Here is a 23,865-nt window from a genome sequence, read left to right as displayed (position 1 = left end):
ATCCTCTCATCCTCACTGCCTCCCTCTCTCTCTCCCTCGCTTTCCCCTTCGTCTCTCTCATTCTCACTCATTCAATCGTATCATCCTCTCACAGAGAGTTACCCCCCTCTCCCTCCTCCCCACACTGAAACCTCTCCATCCATCCTCCTCCCTCCGTCCTCCATCCCTTGTCATCTCCTTATTTCGCTCCTCTTTCTTTGTAGTGCCAGGAGCGCTTGTTCGCGATTTACATTTAACTGGATCCATCAGGTTGTGTGTTAGGCGTAAAATTAAGCTAGTGTTACATCATGCGGTACAGTGTGTCCGTGCGTGTATGTGTGTGTGGGAGTATGTAGAGCTGGAGTGCAGTGAAGGTTTGAGTCCCTGAAATGTCTCAGAGTTCCTGTTTGTGTGGGCTTCTAGACGTGCGTGTGTGTGTTTGTGTGAACTGTGTGTGAGTGAGGGCAGGAGGACAATAGTGAGAGTGTATGTTAAACAGGATGATGGTATTGCAGCAGATGAGGGTCATGCTCCAAGTCTTAAGGGTCAAATCCTGTTAGAAGTAAGAGGGATCAAGGCTTTAGCGAGGCACTGCCTTTTTTCTTAACTGCTGCAATATTCACTGAGAGTGTGCAAGAGAAGCTCTGTGAGTGTGTGTGATACATCCTGTGTGTGTGTGTTTGTGTGTGTGTGTCTGTGGAATAACACATAACCTCTTAAATAAAGCAGGAGATAAGGTGGCGGAAGAAAATTGTGCAGGAAAGGTGAAAAAATCTTCAGGAAACAAAGACGGCATCACTTAGATTTCCCTTTTTTTATTCTTTCCCTGAAGCAAGCAGTCTCAAAGTGTGGCCCGCAGGCCAGTGTTGGCCTGTGGTAATAATTTATAAGGCCTGCGAGTGTGTCAGTCATCCTGGTGCCTCCTCTGAGGTCTAAATCGTCGTCGGTGACGGTCCAACCCCTAATCTGAACTCCGGGCAAACTCTTCTGTTTTTACTAAGTTGTTCTCCCAAGTCTTGCCGATCAGGGAACAAAAAAGAAAATAATAATTTTAACTGACAAACATCAAAAACTATTTACATTTTTCCTAAGTTATGTCCATTGTGCCTTTCTACAGGGTTACCATTTAAACCTCATAGGCTTAAAACCTTTATCACCCAAGCGTCATACAGGCCGCCTGGATTTATTTGTAATCCTTGCTGTAAAATTACAAAAAACTGTTTTCATCTTTCAGGAACCATTTGAAAAATCCACCCTGATGATGATTAAACATCTCAAAACCGACCCAAAAAAGGACAACTAACACAAAACCCCCAAACCTTCGTTACACAGGAAGCACACCCGCATTTTGAAGCAGAAAGCAGAAAACTTGGCACAGTAGAGACTAACTGAGCAGTGACTACTAAATCGATCACAGGCCTGATGGGAAATAAGGGCGATCACTCATGGACCTGAAGGAGAGCTCGAGGAGAAATGAATCTCATCTTGGGTGCACTTCACACAAACAGCGAGAATGGACTTTCAGTTTGAAAGCAGAGACTTTGATAAACGTTATAAATAATAATAATAATGATAATAGTAATCCAAGCCAAGACCCAGGCGTACAGGTGCCAAATATCAGCCCTTGATACATCAGCAACAGATATTGAAGAACAAGAGGACTTTATGGATGTGACAACAAATGTAAAAATCACTGTGATCATTGTGTGCAGCTCTGGAAGCTTTCTGCTATTTTAATCTTTAATAATAAGAAAAATGAAGCATGGATTTGTAATTATTTTGTTTAATGTATATGCTGGCTCCGTTAATTGGCACTCAGTCCTTAAAGCTTTGAGATCGCATTTGTCTCTGTTTGACTGTATTTAATTTAATTTATGCATCAATATGTCTCAGCTTTAAGCCCTCGCTTGCATTGTCTCCCATCAGTTGTGTGTTATGTGTAAGCGCAAACAATGTGTGAGCGCAGGCAGTGCATTATTTCATTATGTTTGCCTTGTTGGAAGACAGAAATCAATCAGTCATCACCAGACTTCTTGTTTTCCTGGCTGTACCAATCAAATATTCCTCATGCATCATTTCACATACATCAAAACAAAACCTGAACCCTTGACCCTTGCAGTAAGGTGATCTGGTGGCTCTGTTGAAAGCGTTTTGCTGGCGTGGAGCGGGCTCACTTATCGCCTTAAAAGAAAGAGTCACTGCAACTGAGTGGAAAGCTGATCGTCTTTATCCTGCCAAGACACATGTCTGTCACGAGGGTTTTGACACATTGGCACACCATCGATGTCATCACGGCGCATTAGGGAATCTCTCTTGGAAGAATGGAGCAGAGTTCTAGTGTCTTAAAGAAACAATTTCAAGCTGTTTGATGGTAATCAGGGCTCACCTCCTTACTAAGACGCTCTGCGCTTGTATGTTATATTGTTTTGAAAATGTAAATATTCAGTATTAATATATAGTACTTTAGGTGGAAAATGTTAAAACTGCTTTATTTGATAAAGATAAAGACTTGGATCAGTTTTGAGCTGTGCACTGATTACTCCTGACTTCGCTGAGATTTTAACCTGCAAGTGACCTCAGCATACTTCTGCTACTACTTCTCCAGCAACCTTTCATATTTGTTTCATTTGTCCAATAATTTGAGTCATTTAAGGGCCTGAAAATATATAAATGTTTTTCTTGTTTTGTGTGTGCAAGTGTTTAATTTTATTGTTGATTTATTGTAATGTTTACAATATCTTATAGCTAACAAAAGCTACGCCTTTAGGAATTTCATTTCCAAAGCGAGGCTATAATTGCCTCAATTAATTGTGATGAGTGAGTTAAGTCTTTTTTTTACACAAACATGATTGAAAACAATAATTATATTATCATATTAATCATCCTGGTTGAAGCAGCCATCAAAAGATGGGTACACTGTGGTCATGAAGGGAGTAAACAGCAATACTCAGGTGGGCAGTGGGGTTTAAATGATGCTCAGTTGGTAGTGAGGTCCTCAAAGTGTTGCAAGAAACTATCCCCACACTGTTACACCACCACCCTGAACCGTTGCTACAGGGCGGGTTGAATCCCTGTGTTCATGTTGTTTGAGCCAAATTCTGACCGTGCCATCCAAATGTCACAGCAGAAATTGAGACTGAACTGTAGTTTCCTGTTTTTAGCTGGCAGGAGTTTTCAGTCTTCTGCTGCTTTAGCTCATCTGTTTCAAGATTTCGCATCTTGTCCATTCAGAGATGCTCCTCTGCTTACCTCGGGTGTAATGAGCAGTTACCGGAGTTACTATTGCCTTCCTACCAGCTCATAGTCTGGCCATTCTCAACTGTCCTCTGACATCACCTGAAGAACCGACGCTTGATGGATATCCTCTCTTTTTCGGACCATTCTCTGTAAACTCTAGAAATGGTTGTGCAGGAAATTTCCAGTAGATCAGCAGTTTCTGAAATACTCTGACCATCTCGTCTGATGTAAACAACCACTTAAATTACTTTCCTTCCTCATTATGATGCTCAGTTTGAACTTCAGCAGTTCGTCTACATTCCTGAACTCACCAAGCTGCTGCCATGTGACTGTCTGATTAGACACTTGTATCAACAAGTAATTCAGCAGGTCTACTTAATAAAGTGGTTGGTGAATGTAAAACACAAATAGTGGCATTAAAACACACTGTGTGTAATAGCATAACGTGGGTCATAAAAGACCCCAATCTGTCATTGTGTTTGTTAAAATAGCTTGGTCCCCCGAGGCTACAATGTTGAATTACAGTGGTATGATTTTGCCTTTTTTCCCCACACCCTGAAGACACATTAAGTGTTTAAAAATATTCTTCAAATGAAAACAGTTCAATTAGCCAGAATGCCATTAGTACTTTGACACATGCTCTAATTATTAGGCTGCCGTTCCTCTTCGTTGCGGATTCTCTCTGAATGTTGGCCCAAAATAAAAGCAGCTCTGTCAAATGTGCACGATGCACATTGAATATACAGAATTAATTCCATTGCTCCATTTTAAAACAATCCCACCATGCTAATATAAAATAAGTGTCTTTTTCCCTTCTTTTTTTCCCCTAATACTGGATTAGCCAAATAACAGTGCCTTTCATACATTGGCGGCTGTACAAGGCAAACTGATTTGAGTGCAGTGCTGACCCTCATAATCCGAAAGTAGAACAAATACGATGATTTACAGCTTTGCGTTCTCTTTCCTGTTATTTCATTGTTTTTTAGTCCCAAATCATCAAAGCTGTCACTGAAGCACCTCACAAGGGAAAACTGTCAAGATGGCAACGACTGAACAAAAGTGAAGAACAGAGACTGTAAAGCTCTCCGAGGAGGCAGAGCGGTATAATTTCATGAATGAAAAATTAAGTCAATACAATTACAATAAAATGGCCCTGGAGCACTTTTGAGTAGGAGTGCGTATTTATGTGAGACAACGGCTCAGTTGTTGTGTTACAGAATAAAAGTTGGCTAAAGCCTGAAAACCAGGAGGTTATGAGTGCAATTGTCTTCTTCACTGCTTTTTTTTTTTGTCTACTCCCCTCCAGCCTCCGTGGTTCATGCGGCCCTCTGGGGAGCTGTGGTTTCTGAAAGGTTTTTCAGTGTCCTTAATCTCTCCATCTCTTTGTGTCCAGGCAAAAAATATATCCGCATGAAACTCGAGAAGCCGACAGGGGCCAAGTTGTGTGAGAAAATGATGAGCTTCTTTCCAGCATTTTGTAAGAATAAAAAAAAAAAGTAAGAGAGAAGAAGATAAAACTAATTTGGCTTCAGCACAAAGCTTTTAATTAGTGATTCTAAAACGGGAGACCTTTAGATTCAGCAAAAAGAGGAATGCTTTGATTTCACTCTTTTTAATAACTAGGAATGATCCTAATTAAAGGAAAGGATGACAGTTTTAATCACGGGTTTCTGCTTCCATCATTATCCCAGAACCCAAACAGTACATAAATACAAATATCTCGTGTATGTGCAAAGGTGAATAGTGTACGTCGGTGATTCTAAACAAACCCCAGACCACCAATTATTTCACTAACTGCAAGGGTTTTTTTTTTTACACTAGAAGAGCAAGACATCCAGACGTGTTAATTATCCCGTGGCTAGACACTACCTGGACCTGCATATTAGCAGCACATCCACGTTACAAGCCTTTGGAATTAAGCATTTTCCTCTTTCCAGAAGAAGAAGTGAAGATTTAACCAAAGGGGAGCTGGATTTATAAATTAAAGGCCACTAAATATCTTGGCTTAAATGAGGACTTTATTTTTCTGAATAAATTTTGCTGCTTATAGAATTTTAATTGAAATAAGATGAATACTCTGGGCCAAATGGATGCCATTTTCCGATATCTTATATCTCAACACCCTTTTAGTCTCTTACATACAAAAGTATAATACATTCACTTGGCCAAGCATAAATAAATGAATAAATAAATAACAAACTGCTGTTTTTCTGAATTAACAAGCTATCTTAAAATTCCCAAAGAGCCTCTATCGACTCGAAAGCTTGATTTCATGAGCAGTAAGCCCTCCTCCCACTCCTGCTTAGTTTAATGCACTTTTATTTGGTTTAGGCTTGAAAAATGTGCAGATACTGGCATCGCTGTATCCTGAGTCATCACACAGCCAGTCTGAATGATCCTGGAGAAACACTGCAGTGTCCAGTAAATAAACAGTCTGTATCAGCACTATGTGTAATGCTTGAAAATGCCAGTATATCCCAGTGTTTCAAATCTAAACAGAAATAAAAGTGTGTTGGGTGCAAGGGGAGCTTATTGCTCTAAAAATCAAGTTTGCCTCTACGGCAAGATACGAGAAGCAGTACTGTGCATTCGGAAAATCTAATAAAAATACAATAAAATTATAGAGGAAACTGTAGTTCTAACCAGTTTTAGTCACGGCTTTGATGGGCATGTTTATGAACATGTGGGATGTCTACGTGACTGTGAGTCGAATGCCTTCGCAAAGTGTTGTGTTTGTACTGCGACGCTGCTTCTAAACTTTTGAAATTCTGCCCCTGACAAATACAGCTCAATTATAATATTGATGATAAAAATGTAAAGATAAAAACAAGTAAAAGCTGAACTAAAACTAAACATTTTAACCCTTTAAATTGTGAATCATGACACAATTGCCAGAAAATTGAACTGTCTTGAAACTGGAGTGTTGATCTACAGCTGGCATTTTTGATGCAATTTCTTGCTCATAGCTTGTCTGTGAAGGTTCTCAGTCATCCAGGTCATCGTAGTCAAAGGAGCTTGCAAAGAAAAGAGTCTGGACTTCTTTAAGTCCAGACTCTTTTCTTTGCAAGCTCCTTTGACTTGCTCATAGCTTTTTTTTCTTAAACAAAAACATATGAGGGGGTTTAAGATTTTAAAAATCTGACATGATACACAATAAATAGGGTTAAGCAATGGAAACTGAACTCAAATGGTCAAATCCACTCTAGAGTTTAACTGAAAGCAAACTGAATGTTAACCAAAAAGTCAAAATGAAAGAGAAAAAATAAACTATAATAACTCTGGTTTGGGCCTCACCTGGGAAAAAGTGTGATGCAACATTAATGGAAGCAGATAAGGCTACGTCCCATCTGAGGCAGCTTCTTTTGAATTATGCCGTTGATGGCTCAGAGTTGAGACACGTTCATTTTTCCCAGCAGATATTATAAAAGCACTAATCCGTTTTTACAAACATGACCATGGCATGAAAATAAAACCATTGTAAATGTTATTCCAAAGAGAGCGCCTTGAAGTTCTTTGATTTTTTTAAGCTATAAACGGTTTGATTATTCCAGGAAGCACGAGCAGTGAAATCCTCTTTTCAAAACCCCAGATCTGTTTGGAAGACATGAGCAGAGAATAAAGGCATTCGAAAATTTTATGTTGGTAGATAAAAAGATCTCACATCTCCAGTTTTGTACATCATCATGTCTTTATTCGAGTGTAAACAAACTCCGAAAAGAGCATCAGCCAGGTTCTTGATTATTGGCGTTAACATGATTAATTTGTTTTGCAGTCGTGGGTAAAACACAGTCACTCCACTGCAAAAAAGGGTCCTTTAAACAAGTCATCTTGCACCGCCTTCGATTATCTCATTTCTTTTTGTTTCCAACAGTCTTAAAAATTAATGCACCGACCATAACTTTAAACAGGCAGATCGTTCTTTAAAAGAAAGAAAAAACAAACAGAAATAAAACAAAAACAACAACAAATGCCCTCGGAGCAAGAAAATGAAATCACCTTCCTCCACACCCCACAGCGTTCACAATAAATAAGACTGTAAAACTGTAAAAAGCTGAAATGTTAAGTTGATCCTAGTTTGCAGTGCGTATAATAAATAACATGATGCATCCATATTGACCTCAGTTCAGTCTAGCAGGGTAACTTTATCTCTTCATTCTTGCTGTATGCAGTGTTTCTTACTTCCGGCTAAGGTGCTGAGAGTGTGTGTGTGTGTGTGTGTGTGTAAGAGTAAGAGAGAGAGAGAAATGCCATCGCTCAGGAATGTGATTCAGTGTTGTTTTGTTGGTATGTTAATAGTTATGTTTTGAACACGAACGTGTGTCCAGAGGCTCATTAGGTTAGTAGTTGATCACAAAAAAAAAAAAAATTAAAAATTATTAAATATGTAACAATTCAAGGAGCTGCAAAAATAACCCTCTCAAACAGAACAATTAAAAGTTGAGCAGCGATCACAGCAGTAGTGTTAAGCTCAGAGTGCAACAGAATCCGTTTAATCACTTCCATCATACAACAAATATATTTACAATCAAAAAACAAAACATAAATCATTAAAGAATTATTACCACATTCAGATTCAGAACCACAGACGAGTTACGGACTAGCACTGTGTGAGAATGTATTCATAGTGTGTGTTTGTGTTACGGACCTATTCTGACCTTTCCACGTAACATCTCCCGCTGGCCTTAATGTGGAAACTTCACCAGTAGCAGCCTCCGTCTTCAGTGACCAAAAAAGCGACGTGTGTACTGTTAAGTGATCCTGAACTGTCCCAAAACACAAAAAGAGCAAAGCGACGTGGTTTTTTTAATGTTGAAATAAGGTGACTTATGTGAAACTTGATGCATTCGGACGCAGATCTTGAAGTGGTAAGGGTTTCTACCCTCAGCTGTGAAACTCTCATGTCCTGTATTTTTGCAGAATAAGCCCAGATTTCAGCACTTAAAAAAAAAAACAAAAAACAAACATCCTGTCCCTGTGGTTCAACAACTAAACACACGTCTAAAAGAAACTCCACATATACTCTAAGGGTTTTGCAGATGCAACAAGGCAGATATCAGTATTCTAAAAGTCAGTACCCATTTGTGGTTTATTTGTTTTGGTATTCTGTACTTCAGAGAGCCACGCTGTACAAAATGCACCATGAGCAAACCGCACGCACGTATCTTTTGGAAACGGGAATAAGTGGGGAGGAAGGATTCTGTCAAGCTCTGCTGTTAATGTTATTTTGACTGCAGAGAAGTTGGTACAAACCTGTTGGCTGGATTTTGGCTCCAAGAAAAAAAGAAGCTTTCAAATGCGGTTACATTCTTGTCGGACCACAACTTTCACGCGTGTCACTTCTTTCCCGGCTGAAAAAAACAAACCGCGGTGTGGAGGAAATCTGTCTCCAGGTCTGGCTTTGAAGACGGAGGCTGGTTTGCCTTTGACAAACTGCTTTCTGAGCTGGTGCAACTCTAAAAGAGCATCCTGCTTTTGTTGTGTGATGGTATGCATTAATGTGGCTGTGTATGTATGTTTGTGTGTGTGCGTGCGTGCGTGCGTGCGTACGTGCGAGTGTTGAATCCTTCTATCACACCTCCTTTTAAGGCTTTCAAGCTGCTTTGGATCAAAGTCAGTCCCAGGGGATAATTCAGCATAAACACAAGTTCAGAAACATCATAGCCTACCTTCACACGCTGCTGAATTCAATTTTTCAGACACTTTTCAACACCTACTTGATCTTTTAGATTCACAAAAGGAGGTTGATGTCCCTCCAGCCGCCTATCTTCTTACTGGCATCAATTTGTTAGCTTCATCTGACTTTTGTTTTTCAGTTTAAAAGGAAATGTTAAATGCTGAAATACTCAACCTAATGACAAATTAGGATTAGAAAGGGCAAGTACCCCCTGCCACCCAAAAAACTAAAGGCGGCCCGATAATCACATCTAAGACTTAACTTTAAGCCCTCGTCTTAGAAGTCGCAAGTGCAGCAGATGCGCTGCAGACGAAAAACAGCGCAGGGGTAAAGAGCAAAAAAAACTGTGTTAAAAAAAAAAAGTTAAAATGAGCCCCACACTGGCCACGAGATTAGAACAGATAAACAGTACATTAGGCTATACGCGTCATCATAATTACCGATAGATATATATAGCAGTCGCAGCCGCCACCATCCAGTTTTGGAAACACGTTGGACTAAAAGGGAAAGGGACAGGAGGAGGAGAACTGTTTCTTTCTGTAGTAGGGATTTAAATAAATATCGTGTTTTGTTTCGTTTTTCTTCATTAAAGCCAACTTTCCTCCGGCCAGGCGGTTTGGAAAGAGAGATACGGCAGATGATGGAGAGGTGTTGGTGGTGGTGGGGCTTTATGTGAAGTTCTGCAGGGGCTGGCTGACCCTCATGCAGGCCCAGTAGAAGGCCCGAGCCAGGGTGACGAGAACCAGGAGCAGCAGCACGGCCCACGAGGCGTAGATTCCCTTGTAGGTCTGAGCCTTCACCCACGTTCCAGCCTGCAGAGAAACAACAAGCAGAGGGAGCATTCAGGCATCCATCTGCTCCCCACAAAGCCCTTTCAAGAGGGACATGTAAGCAGTGGCAGAGCCAGGCATTTTTTATAAGGCTGGAGAAGCTTGTTTATTTATTTAGATTTTTAGGTGGAAAATGCAGGTATGACGGCCATGCAGAAAAACAAAAGGATGAGAAGAAGCCAATTTTATATAAATCCTAAAATAAAAACAAAAACATGTGGAACAGTCACTCCTATTATTATTGGTGATTAAACACAAAAGATATTTATAATGCACTGTTAAAATGTGTCCATGTGGGAACAAGTGTGGCTCCACAACAAAAAAGTCCTGCTAAAAAAACTGAAGTTACTGACTGTAACTCCAGTTCTGGGATTACGTGCGACCCAGACGGAATTTTGGATGGCCAGAAAACGCCGATCAACCTAAATGTAAGGGAACGAAGGAGCCTAGTCTGCAGGTACGTTTGAATAGGTTTCCTGCATTTATCCTCAGATCAGTTTTGTTGCTGTAATCTGCACAAGTTTGAAGTAATCTCCGCCACGACTTTGCAGAGATTATCATGTCCAATAATCCTTACATAAATCTGCCAATAGGTTGATGAAAAACAACAACAACAAAACAAACCTGGAAACTGCTCTGTGTTTATACACCACTACTGTGTTTAATCATCAGCAATTATTATTATTATTGGCTCTTGGGTTGTTGTTTTTTTACTTACTAATATTGTAGTATTTTTATCTTCCAATATAAAGCACTTTGGTAGGACTGTTATTTTGAATCGATGGTATAAAAACGAAACTACACCGAAATGCAATAAATTGGACTGGATTACTGAGACTTTACAAGATTACTCCTTTAAATCAATAACATTTATTTTAACCTTAAGAAATGTCTTTAAAAGTGGATTTTCTTGAACTCTGAGTATAAATCAAACAAAAAGCAAAACAAAAATACCTACGTTTTAAAAGTCTCTCGAGTTATGCCTGAATTATGATACTACATTAAACTGCATCACAGTCCGGTGTAACAGGTCTTTTTCATACTATATTCATTAGCACAAGGAAGCTGCTTTCAAATAAAATATAATGGGCCTGTAACTGATAATTATGATAATGGAATAGATAGTAGTCTGTCAGTGTAGACGTGTGCCACTTTTCTTGTTTCCATAGCTCTGAAAATGTGTGCACACATCACAGTCTGTTCTCAAGCTTCCTCGCTACCCTGCGTTTCCATAAAAGCAGCTGCTCAAGATTTACTGTCTGTAAGACCAAGATAGACAGCTTTAGTTTTACTCGTGATGGCAGAGTGATGCAGACACACCAGTGGACAAGGACAAATGTAAACAAGCAGGTCGCCCACTGCAGCGAGTACTCAGCAAAGTAGTATAGACTGGGCTTTAGATTAGGTTAGACTGTGTAGTCTGTCTTGCAAGGGAAACCGCCATTCAACAAGGGAAGATGAAGAGAAGAGGGTGACTTTACAGATGTGTAAAGAAAAGAACTGCGCTGGATTTATAAACTAAGAAAAATATCATACATTTAAATGAAATTTCAAGGCAGCCCAAACTAAAACGATCAGATTTTCAGCTTTTAAACTGACTTGGCAGCAACACAATTTCTCCTCTCAAGGACAGAAAAACAAAGACCAGTTAACATTTAGCCCCATATCCACACTTAGTGATTAATTCACCAGCACCACACTAATGCAGTGACAGGTTTTTTCCCCCACAATTTTTCAAGCAGAAGCTAATATTCAATACGTAGGAGTGACTGAGAGATAAGAGAGAAAACAGCTTTGCCATCAAGTATTAAGTGTGCAGCTGCTCAGAAGAAAATTATTTAATGAAGATGGCAAAAGTGACTTTGAGAAAACCCACAGGGATTTTCTGGGAGTACGGAAATATAAATTCCCTTTTCAAAGTCAAAACACTCAAGCAAAATTCACATGGGTATTAAAAGAAGCAGGAAAAGAAAAATGATTTAGAGGCGTTTCTGTTGTCAAGAATATCTAAACTTAATATTACCATCTATAATACACTATTATGCTTCCAAATGTTCAGGGCCAGAAGCAGAAATCCAAAAAAGCTCGATAAAAATAGAAATCATGAGGTAATCTTAACAGTTCAAGCAGGCCAAAAGACATCAATATGCTTTCAAGCTTCATCTTTCTTCTTCTATAAACGATGTCTGAACGTTTAATCATTCATGTCGTTCTCAAGAGGGTTTTTACAGTTTAACAGGCAACTCTCAAGACAAAATCCAGGATGTCAAAGCCGTCACAGAGTTGAATCTTAACTTCTTTTTTCCCTTTAACTATTCTGTTTAAAACTCATAATTAAAATTCAGCCTGGAAAGTCAGCTTGATCGGTTACTTGTCTCTGGTTCTTGCTGTTAAAAGGTTATTGACGCAAAACACCCCTAAAGATTAAACTGTCAAAACTTGCTGCTCATGCACCACTCATATAATTAAAAACACCTTTTCATAAAACACAACCTCATTCCACGTCGTGACATTTATTGCCACAACACCAGCATTACGCAATGCTTTCAATGCAGCACATTTAATGTTTGGATTACGGTTCTTAAAGCTGCCAGGCATGCAACCCTCTTATGCTCAGCCTCTTTTGATGCTCATCTTGCGCCCTCTGCTGTTCAGAAAGCAGAATGTCCTGACCTTCTGTGCATCACTGTTAGACTTTTACATCCCTCATTTACTCTAGACTCTCTAAAACGGCTGTTATCTCCTTTATTATTCTGATAATATTCCACTGCAGCATCTATTTACAATCACTTAAATGCAGGCAACAACAGAAATTCTAAAAAGCACCGTGAGCTCTGATGGATTTTTGCACACGTCAAACTGAGAGAACAAGAAGCGACGAGGCAAAGCAGGAGATCAGAACTCAGCACAAATGTTCTGTTTTGTTATTCTGTGGGTGTTGAAGGCAGCGTCGCAGCCTGACACAGCTTACAGTTAAAGCAGGTTGTGTTTGTGCTTTTTCTCAATGACAAATAGAGGCCTGTCACACCGTGTCTGCAGAGCAGCCGCGAGGCGCCAACCTTCTATGTTAAACAAGCGACGACAAAAGAAAAGATAGCAATCATGTTGCTTCTCCCTGCTACCTTTGTTTTATCTATAATTGTGGACTTTTCGCTTCATAAAACAAAACAGGAAGGACATGAGAACCATTTTCTAAAAAGATAAATGCCCGGCAGACAGCTATTCATAATCTCTTTTTTAATACTGAACAACAGCTCCTTGACTCATGTGGGTGTCAGACTGGCGTTGGGCGGCGTGTGCTCACCATCAATCCGGCGGTTGAAATGCTGAATAGCAAGCAGAGTAGAAAACACCACAAGCTCCGCCTCCGTGGATACCTCTGACCAATTGAAGACCTGTAGAGGAGAGATAGAAATTAATATTGCTTATTTAAATGCAGCAAAAAACCCTGCAGGTTTATGTATTTTTCTGTTCAGACTCATAGTGTGAGAAGTTCAGCCATTAACTATATCAAGTGCTTCCTGTCTTTTCCTTACTCATAACTGCTGTCCTCTTTATTTTAATATCTCCAGTTTTTCCCCAAGGAACTCCAGTAATTTGCATGACCCTTAAACTTATTAGGAATAATATCTGCATCAGTACCGTTTTGTGTTTATCTAAAACTACCCAAGTTGCCACAATGTCCAGCCTCTCAGTAAAACTCTACATACACAACCCACAGAGTGCATACAATTTTACTTAGAATACAATTGCACTTAAGCCCTCCTTACTGTGAAGGAACAGGGGAAAAAAGACTTTTAAACATACCAAATAAATGGTAGTTAGAGCCACATGTGCCACATGAAACAGGGAGTTTCAGACCTCGATGAAGTAACAAAGATATTCACCGATTCCAGCTTTTTATAAACAAAATGTTAGAAACACAAACAACGCCTCTTTCCTGCCATATTGAATTAGGAAGGTAGGACAGTGAAATTAATTTTCCATCTCTGAGCTGGCCAAATAACACCAGGCTGTCTGTGCAGCTGGCTGCGTGACCAGTATGCAGAGATACTACAGTAATATTCAATATTACTTAACTCACACATCACTGACCTCCCTTTGAGTTTATTTACTTAAGAAAATGCACTTTTGTGAAAACATGCAGATGTTCAAACCTAATGTTGGCAGGTTTGTACAACTAGTGTGTTCACCCTCACAAATAGACTGCATGCAGTACACTACAAGTACCCAGATTATGCAAAATGTAGAACACTTGTCACCCTCCATGGCTGCCATCGTGCCCAAGCGGCAGACTGGGAGGGGCCACTGAATAATTTTCAGCCAGTAGGTTGGCATTAAAATTACATGTGTTTGCTGTTTATGTGTGTTAAAATTTTCCTCAGTATTAAAGGATTTAGTATTGGGCGTGTGGACAGTGCCTCAACAAGTTATGAATGCATGCAAACTGTGGCTGCTAGAGCAACAACCTTGGATCATTTGCCATGTTTGGTTTGAGACAACGCTGCTACCTTTGTCACATTCAGGTTTTCCAGTCAGGTTCAACAGCGTGACAGCAAGCAGCGTGAACAATATCACCCCGAAACTGGAGCAGCTAAATATAATTCAGCCATCATTAACTGTGTGTGTTGGTTTTTTGGGTTTGTTTTTTTCCACCAGAATATTTCCTTTTGTGTCACATTATAAAAACAATTACAATAACTACTTTTGGTAGCTTCATTTTAGTTTGCATTTCTACATTCTTCATTTTTAACCTGCAGAAACGCACCTGTCCAGACTGAATGGAGGTTCTGTAGATGCTTTTGTGTTGACAAACTACAGTCTTGTGACTAAATCTGTTCACAAAAACTGCACCTGCACACCTGTGCACTGCAAGACAGCTGACATACTGGCACGTCTCTTCAGTACCAGAACAAAAGGCAGCTATTTGCTTTGTATATCCGTTCTGATTATTCAGTTTCTTTTTTTTTAAACGTATAATCAATAACATGTATTTAACTGCATCCTATATTATTTCAAATTTATCATGCAATTGCAATAGATACTAGCATCCTGCATCCATTTCTCACCATGTTAAGAAGCTCATGCAGACAGTGATGCAGTAATCTGTAACCTGAGGTACTAAACATATATGGACATACAATGTGACAGATCAGAAGCCTCATGACATTTAACACTAATTGAGGTCTGTGAGGAAACGGGAAGTAAGAGATTTAATTAAAGTGTCCCTGAAGTCACTGCTTATTACCTTTTTGTTACTGTGTCTGAGTAAAACCTTACAGCTTAATGCCAAACGGTGTAAAAGCAAAAACTGCGTACGGTGAGAGGAGAGTGGTGCAATGGATGATTTGCTTATAGCTACTTACACTTTCCTGCAGTGTGGGCACCTGGCCAGCGTCCGATCTGTGAACTCTGTCCACTGAAATTACAAAGAGAAAGATGTGAGCTTCGGCTTCAGCTAAAAACGTTTGCCAACTTAGCAGTTATGGTGGCGACACACTTACACTCACATTAATTCTCTTTTTGACCTCTAACAGACAAACTAGTGATTCTGCTTCTGTTAGGTTTATAATGAAACAGGCACAAAAGTTTGCCTTTGACTTCACTCAGAAAAATAAAAATAAACGTAGCACCAGGTAAAAATTAAATAAGTATAGCTGTGCAGCAGATTGATAAGCAAATGTGAGCAGGTGTTGGAGAGAAGTCCTATACAGTTTGTTTATAAAGTGCTAACAGCAGATAGATTTGTTTTTCCCCCCCCCCATCCATTTGGGCTGGTCAGAAGATTTTTATCATCAGGACAGGATACTGAAGGGAGTGAGAAAGTGTAAAGGGCCTGCAACTGAAACACTGCAGTAAAATAACACTCTTCCAAATAATCAAAATTCAAATACAATGATGTCTTCCAATGACTATCAGCATAAATTATCCAGATGAAAACACGATGTTTCTGCATTCTTTTTGTGGCCGACATTTTTTGTCTTTTCTTTAGCGCGTCTCTCCAAACTCAGTCTGAGGTGAGTTTATCCAGGATGACAGGAAGAACAACTTTGATTAAAATCAGAAATAAAATTTTTCTTTAAAGTTAAAAGAAGGCATTGTGTTTTATCAGGACTTCAATACTGAGCAAAATAAACCTGATTAGGATCGCTGCTATAATTGAGCAGCCCCAGGGTAACTTTCTTTTTGTTTTTTAAATAAATGTTGAGTTTTCCTGGCTCAAAATTGGCTTTTGGCACACACAGGTGAGTCAAAGTCAGTTTTAATTGACTTTACAGAGGTCTGACCATTAGACATTTTACCAAAATTTTAAGCTTGAGTAATGAAACCCTCCTTCTACAGAAAAAAAAAAAGTTTTTATACAAAGCATAAAAAACATGCAAATGTAATGTAAATGAAGAGGACTTTCTTTCTTCTGACAGGAACATTTGTCGTTAACGTCTCTCAATCATATGGATATCAGCTGCAAGGAGCAAAGAACTCCTCGTCTCTCTTCAAGTCACATCAATCATAAACGCCACATAAGGCTCTGCTGGGGTGTGAAGAGCTCAGATATATGTTAATGTAACGTCATGTTAATTTATCAATAGTGCTTGGACAAAACAAAATGCTCCTGATGTAACAGTGCACCCAGCTCATTTAAAGTAAAAATGGGCTTTACCTGACAATGTAATGTGGGAATTTGACACTTGAATTCAACAAACGTGTGATGTTTCAAAAGGAAAGTTAACATGTTAAATAATGAAAAAATAATCAGGATTATAATTTTTGCTACAATCGTGCTCCTCTACATGCAGATTAATTGTCTTTAAAGTCCTGCAATTTCCTTCTTGCAGAGAAATATGTAACTTTCAGTCACATAAAGTAATAAATGAGAACATAAAAATTAGGCTTGGTTCATAAATCATTGCTTTAATTCCAATAACATGTTAAATCAGGGCTAGACAACTTTCTTTTTCTTCCCCCCCACAGGGAGGTACAATGATAAAGTGCGAGAAGGACCACTATTTATGTTAAACTTGATGAATTTTGGTAGGCAGAAAAAAAGGCCCTTTTTTCTAAAACCAAGAATTTCCTATTACAAAGACATGAAACATCATCTCCTCCTTTAGGCTGCTCCCCCTAGCGTATGATCTGCCACTTAAGATACTGCACAATCCCAATATTCTACAGAACATATTAAACGTTTAAGATGAGAAATTATATTATTTCACAAAAGTTTTTGCTCTTTCTAAACTCAATGGTAGCAACTTGTCTCAGAAAAGTTGGGTTGGGGCAACAAAAGCCTGGAAAAGTAAGTGGTACTACAAGGAAACAGCTGGAGAAACATTTTGTTACTAATCAGGTTAATTGGCAACAAGTCAGTAACATGATTAGGTATAAAAGGAGCATTAGAGGGGCAGTTTCTCAAAAGCCAAGGTGGTTAGAGGTTCAGTAATCTATGGGAAAAAAATACCTCTAAAACTTGTGGAAAAATTTCAGAATAATAATCTTCAATGTCAAATTGTGAAGACTTTGAATATCTCATCACCTGAAGTGCATAAAGCCATCAGAGTTTCATCAGAAATCTCTGTGTGCAAGAGTCAAGGCTGAAAATCAATATTGAACGTCTATGATCTTCTGGCCCTCGGGCATGATTCTGTCACGAAAATCCCTGCATGGGCTCGGGAACACCTCAAGGAATCATCGTCTGTGAAGACAGTTCACTGTGCCATCCACTAATGCAGGTTAAAGCTCCATCATGCAAAGAAGCTGTATGAGAACATGATCCAGAAACACCACCAGCTTCTCTGAACCAACGCTCATTTAAAATGAACTGAGGCAAAGTGGAAAACTGTCGTGTGGTCACACGAATCAAAGTTTTTAAGTGTTTATGAAAAACATGGATGTGAGATCCTGGACTAAAGAGCAGAGGAACCATGTGCCTTTTTATCAGCACTGTTTCCTAAAGCCAGCATTTCTGATGACATGGGGATGCATCAGTTCTTACACATCTGGAAAGACATGTATATGTATTTACAGGTGTTAGAAGACGAGGGAATCCTACTCAGCAGAAAATATGGATGGACCTGTCACAACAGTTTGACACGTGTTGCTGTCATCAAATTCAAAATGACCTTATTATGTTCTTGAAATGGTACATTTCCTCAGTTTAAACATGTTCTATTGTGAATAGAACATGGATTCATATGAAATTTGTTTGCTCCCAAGTAATTCACTTAAACACCCATTAACCAAATACTTCCTGTTAATTTTTTTCCCTTTAGTAGTTTCCCTTTAATGTCTAGGGCCAGACTCATATGGTTCACAGGCTAAATGTGGCTATTGAGCCCTTTGTTGCCCATGTGTGCAATAGATTATTTTGATATAAGGTAATATTTTGCTTTTTATGTCAGGTACAAGTTATGAACTAGTCTTGAAGGCCTTTTTTTTTCTTTTTTCTAAATACACCTACTGATATTCAATCCAAATATCCAGGTGCTGCTTGCTACACAAAAGCAAAATAAGAAAAATTGTTCTCTCTCACGACACAGACAGTTACTTTCTTTCCAACGTTGGGCCGTGATACATTTGTAAACCCTGCAGGGCAGAATTCACTGTGTGCATGCTGTACATTATTCTTGTCTTGAAAGAAACACTGAGAACATTATCACCAGGATCTGCAACAAAAGATTAACTGGAACGCCACCCAGGGCACAGATCTGAACTTTTTGTTCAGCCGCCCTGTCTTTAAGCATGTAGGAAAGGTCCAGCTGAATGCTAAACGCCCAGCACCATCCATCTCACCTCGGAGGTGGGTATAGTCAGAGAAATCGAGAACGGCGGTGTATTCTATTCTTCTCCCAGTATACCCACCTCCTCTCATCCACCATATATCTAAACCATCCTACCTGTCCCACTGATTGTTAAAAGAGCAACAAGAAGAATTTCCCTTCCTCTCTTTAGCAGAAAATGACCAAATATATATGAGCAGAGAGCTGATAGGGTTATTGATCTGTACCAATAATTCAACATATACTTGGCGTAGTGCTTTTTGGATGTTCAATAATTCACTCACTACAGTACATTTCACAACAAAAACCTTGCAGGGCTACTCAAACTGTTACAGGTTTGTAGCTTTGGCTGCAGACGATAAAAGCGTCACCCGAAAGACAGTGTTTTATTCAGCTGTTCTGCATAGTAACACATCCCTTCTGCAAAAATGTGTTTTAATGGCTCTGGACCTTCCTTAGTGACAGGACTTTCATTGGTCATCTACAGTATTTTTAAGAAAAATACAGTAAATAGAGGTTATGACTTTAGCACAGTTAATAACACCATGCAGAAATATTACATTGATACTATGAATGAATGAATATTCTGAGTTACAGGCCCAATTTACTCTACCAACTAAAATGTGTATCTCATAATATTGATGCTCAGAGTTGGTAATAAAAAAAATATCTTTTTGTCAGACTTGGAGTGGGAGTAAAATTGATTTGATTGCAGTTTTTAGTAGAGATTAAATATATTTTTCAGCCTTAAATTTAAATTTCAGCACTCCCCTCTGAACCTTGAGCTCCTGTAACTGTAAAAATACTCCCAGTATTAAGTAAAATTTTGCATGATTTTGTTAGATATGCTAAAGTTATTGTACAAAAAAAACAAAAAACAAACTCAAACAGCTGAATCTGAGGGGAAACTTTTTTTAAGATTCAGCTGATTTAATATGGAATATTAACCACACAAATTGTACTGATGTTTCAACTCCTACACGCTGCTTCAGAGGTTAATATTTATAATCAATAGATTTTTAATATTTTTAAAGGGGATCTGGTGTGCTTATTTCTAGTTCCATAGTTATATATTAGTGAACTCTCCAGATTAAATATGCATGACTAATAGTACAAAATAATCTTTTGTTTCTCTAACAATGTCTGAAACAAGCTGTTCCTCTCCCTTTTCCTTGCAAACAGAAGGTTGAAGGTGGAGCGAAGAGCTCAGGATAGCAGAGCCAACAGCAGAAAAAAACGGTCTGAAACTGAATATTCAGATGAGTCTGAAGACTGATCTGTTGACTTGTACAAACCCTGACATCATTATTTAAAACTATGATCAGCCGCCACTGTAATATAAGCCTGGAATTAAGAAAAGCAAAACATGTTTCTTTTAACTACCGCAAATATTAATGACACCCTAATAATTTGATTTTAGGAATTACACATCTTAAAACCCACAGCACTGTATGCACACAGCAGATGAACAGAAAACCCAACAGAAATCTATTGTTTAGTTTTTGGGACTTGAACCATTACCTCACCAAACTGCCAGGTTATGGTCTCTCTGAACTGCTTCGTAAGATGTATTGTTGTTCCAAATGGCTACACAGGAAGATGAAGTCAAAGGCTGGCCATCACAGCGAAGGGAAAGGCGTGATATCTTTTTAAAAACAGTGATAAGGGTGTCAGCTTCAGGGAGACACTGACAGGGCTGTATTGAGTTGTACGTATTAAATGTGCCACAAATAAAAATAATGAAAAAAGGAAAAGTAGAAAGAGGAATACACTGCTGTTTAGAGATAAGAGGAAAGCATGTGTGTGGTGGGGGTATGACAGTATCTGACCAAGTGACACAGAGTTCAGACAGACCATAAATCCTGCTTAAGTGTGTCACGCGAGGACACCTTGGAGAGCATGGCCAGTTCGATTCACTGACTCTATAATTTTCACAGCTGAGCTCAGACTGATCTCGCATGTACTGGTTTTATATTTCTTTGCACAAAGGATTAGATTTCCCTTTCAATCCTAATCCAAACTACTTATTGAAATAGTAGTATAACATTTTAAGAAATTAGTGAGGTTTAGTTAAAGAAGAAAAGATCAAGCCCTTCTCAAAAAGGAGTCATCTTGGCACCAACTTCAGGCTGTTATTTTGTGGTAATACAACTATATATTACTGGACATCTTACTGGACACTAAGGAGTGCCAATACATCTTTCTCTGGCACGTATACTAGAGACTCGAACAAAATTCAGGATAATTCATGTCGTCTTTCATATAGAAAACCTAAATAAAAACCTGTAACTACAGAAATCTACCACTGCACAGCTGAAGGTGAACCTCTACTGAGCTTAGGCGCCAGTAAAAGAAGGCTGTGTTCCTTTAATGTTTCTTTTTTTTTTTTTTTTTTACTTTGATTTTTATTAGGTTATTTTGACATTGTGGACATACAGTAAAGAAAATAACAAACAGACATACATATAAACAAACATAGAGTCTGGAGTTTACATATCTTTCTCCATTTATCACATTGCAGAAAAAAAATAAAGAAAACCTATTATGTTATTTCATTTGTGTCACTTCTGAATGTTTTCCACTTCCTCCATAGTCTGTCGTATTTACCTCCCATCAGTCTAATGTTGAGTGTTATTTTTTCCATCTCTGAGATATCCTCTACAATACTGATCCAATCCCGCTGGGTGGGAGGATCTGGATGTAACCACTTCTTTGTAATTGCTTTTTTTGTTGCGGCCAGAATTATTTTGACTAAATACACGTCCTCTTTTTGTATGTATTCTTTTATGTTTCCTAGATACATCACTTGGCAAGTATTTGGGAATGTATAACTCAAAATATTATCCATATTCATTTTTAAGTCTTCCCAATACTTTTTAATTTTAATGCATTTCCAGAATACATGAGAATGATCCGCTTCCATTTCTCCACACAATCTCCAACAATTTTGTAAACTTGAGGTCAGTTTGCTTTTTATTTTGGGTGTAATGAAAAAACGTGTCAAATTTTTCCAACAAAATTCCCTCCACAACGGCGAATTAGTTGTACTGTGTTGCAATTCACACATATTGAGCCATTCTTTCTCTGTTATTTTTATGGTCAGTTCAACTTCCCATTTCTTTTTAATATAGAGTGTTGAATCTTGTCTATTTTCTTCTAATGACCTATAGAAGGTGGAAATAGTTTTAAATTGTTTATGTTCATAGCAATCTTTTACTTTTCCGACAACCCCCAGTGGTTTCCCAAGCCAGTCAGATTTTATTTGTTTTGCGTAGTAGTCCCTAACTTGCAAATATCTAAAGAAATCTCTATTTTCCAATTTGTATTTGTTTTTTAGTTGTTGGAAACTCATTAGTCCTCCGTTTTTCATAAGGGTACAAACTGCTGTAATCCCTTTTAGTTCCCACTGTTTGAATGTTTGGTCCAATTGTCCTGCCTTGAAATTTTTATCATGTCTAAACCATCTGAGTATAAATAATTGTTCTTTTAACTGACATTTTTCTATTACTGTGTGCCATATGTCTAATGTAAATTTCACAATTTGATTCATTCCACTTTTATTCTTTGTCATTAAATGTTTGTCAGAGATAAAAATCTGAATGTTGTTTCCCTCGATTTCTTTCTCAATTTCCTTCCATCTTGCCTCATATTCTGGTCTACACCAACCAGCAAGTGGTCTGAGTTGGGCTGCATAGAAGTATTCCCTTAGGTTCGGCAAGGCCATCCCTCCCTTGCGCTTCGGGAGTTGCAGTGTTGTTAGTCTTATTCTGGGCTTCTTCCCACCCCAAATAAACCTTGATATCATCTTGTCCCATATTTTGAATTTTTTTTGAGATATAGGAAGTGGGAGTGACTGAAACATGTATAACAGTCTTGGGAGAACATTCATCTTTATTATTTGGATTCTTGAGTAGAAGTTTGTAGGTGTTGCCGACCACCGTTCTAGATCTTTTCTAATGTTGCCCTCCACCTGATTATAGTTTATGTCCGCCATATCTGATAATGATTTTGTCAAGGTTACGCCCAAATATTTCATGTTGTTCGAGTGCCAATTTAATTTGTATTCGTCTCTGATCTTTTGGGAGGGTATATAATTGAATGATAGAATTTGTGTTTTGGATACATTAATTTTATAGCCTGATAAGTATTCAAAGGTATGGAATAGTTGCATCAAAATTGGGAAGCACTTGTCAGGGTTTCGTAGGAAAATAATAACGTCATCAGCAAACAATCCAATAAGGTGTTTTTGTCCAGCAAGGGATACCCCCTCCAACTTTGAATGTTGTCGCACTGCTTGTGCTAGTGGCTCAACATATAAAGCAAAAAGAATTGGTGACAAGACACAGCCCTGTTTTGTACCTCTATATAGCCGAATTCTATCTGTCAGACTACCATTCACCTTGATTCTAGCTGTAGGTTGATTATAGATTGTCCTTATACATTGTATTGAGCTGTCCTTAAACCCGAATTTTTCCAATACTCCAAATAGGAAGAGCCAGCTTACGCTATCAAATGCCTTTTCTTGATCTAAGCTAATTAACACAGTACTGATATTCGTTTTTTCTGCATTGTCAATAATGTGAAGGACTCTCCTTATATTGTCCTGTGCCTGACGTCCCTTGATGAATCCAGTTTGATCCACTTCTATCAGATCTGGTACAAATTTTTGGAGTCTTTTGCTAATGATCGAAGCGTACAATTTATAGTCGTTATTTAGGAGGGAAATGGGTCTATAATTCTTGCAGTATTCTTTGTTTTTTCCTTCTTTGGGTAAGATTGTTATAATAGCTTCTCCCCATGATGGTGGAGCTATTCCCTGATTCAGAGTTCAGTTGAAGCAAGATAGAAGAAGTGGCTTGAGTTCTTCTTTGAAAACTTTGTAAAATTCAGCCTGAAAGCCATCGCTTCCTGGGGCTTTATTTGTTTTTTGTTCGGCAATAACTGTATCTAGTTCCTTATCTGTAATCTGTGAAATCAGTAACTTGTTTTGGGTATCTCCTATGGAGGGCAGATCCAGCGGGTCAAGAAAATTTTTTATTGTCTCAAGGTCTGCGGCTGCCGGTTGTGAATACAGTCTCGTGTAATATTTTTTAAATTCATTTTCTATCTCATTAGGCATATAGTGTAATTTGTTACTATCCAAATTTCTTACTTTATCAATAATCCTTGATCTCTGCTTTTTACGCAGTCTACTGGCAAGTATTTTAGTTGCTTTGGGCCCCGATTCGTAATAGGTTTGTTGCATATACCTAGCCTTTTTTTCTACTTCTTCTTTTAGTAATTCATCAATTTGGTTTCTGATGTCTGATATTTCTTCTAGAATTTCAGGATTTTTAAGTAGTTTATGTTCCCTCTCCAGATGTTTAAGTTT

General features: G+C 38.5%; 1 protein-coding gene across 1 annotated transcript in view; it reads right to left on the bottom strand.

Annotated features, from left to right (window-relative positions):
* Window positions 1-7,487: 7,487 nt before the first annotated feature.
* Window positions 7,488-23,865, bottom strand: part of pip4p1a (phosphatidylinositol-4,5-bisphosphate 4-phosphatase 1a) — a 29,932-nt gene continuing 13,554 nt past the window's right edge. Inside the window, exons 5-7 of the mRNA XM_085388414.1 lie at window positions 15,087-15,139; window positions 13,025-13,115; window positions 7,488-9,702 (exon numbers count right to left, since the gene is read on the bottom strand). Of these exons, the coding sequence (XP_085244540.1) occupies window positions 9,559-9,702; window positions 13,025-13,115; window positions 15,087-15,139 (288 nt within the window). The 3' untranslated portion in view covers window positions 7,488-9,558. The remainder of the gene's footprint in view (window positions 9,703-13,024; window positions 13,116-15,086; window positions 15,140-23,865) is intronic.

Source organism: Rhamphochromis longiceps, linkage group LG18 (genome assembly GCF_057381845.1).
Source record: "Rhamphochromis longiceps isolate RC_006_pf linkage group LG18, R_longiceps_female_GT1.1, whole genome shotgun sequence".
NCBI lineage: Eukaryota > Metazoa > Chordata > Actinopteri > Cichliformes > Cichlidae > Rhamphochromis > Rhamphochromis longiceps.
This window is presented reverse-complemented; position numbering and strand designations above follow the sequence as displayed.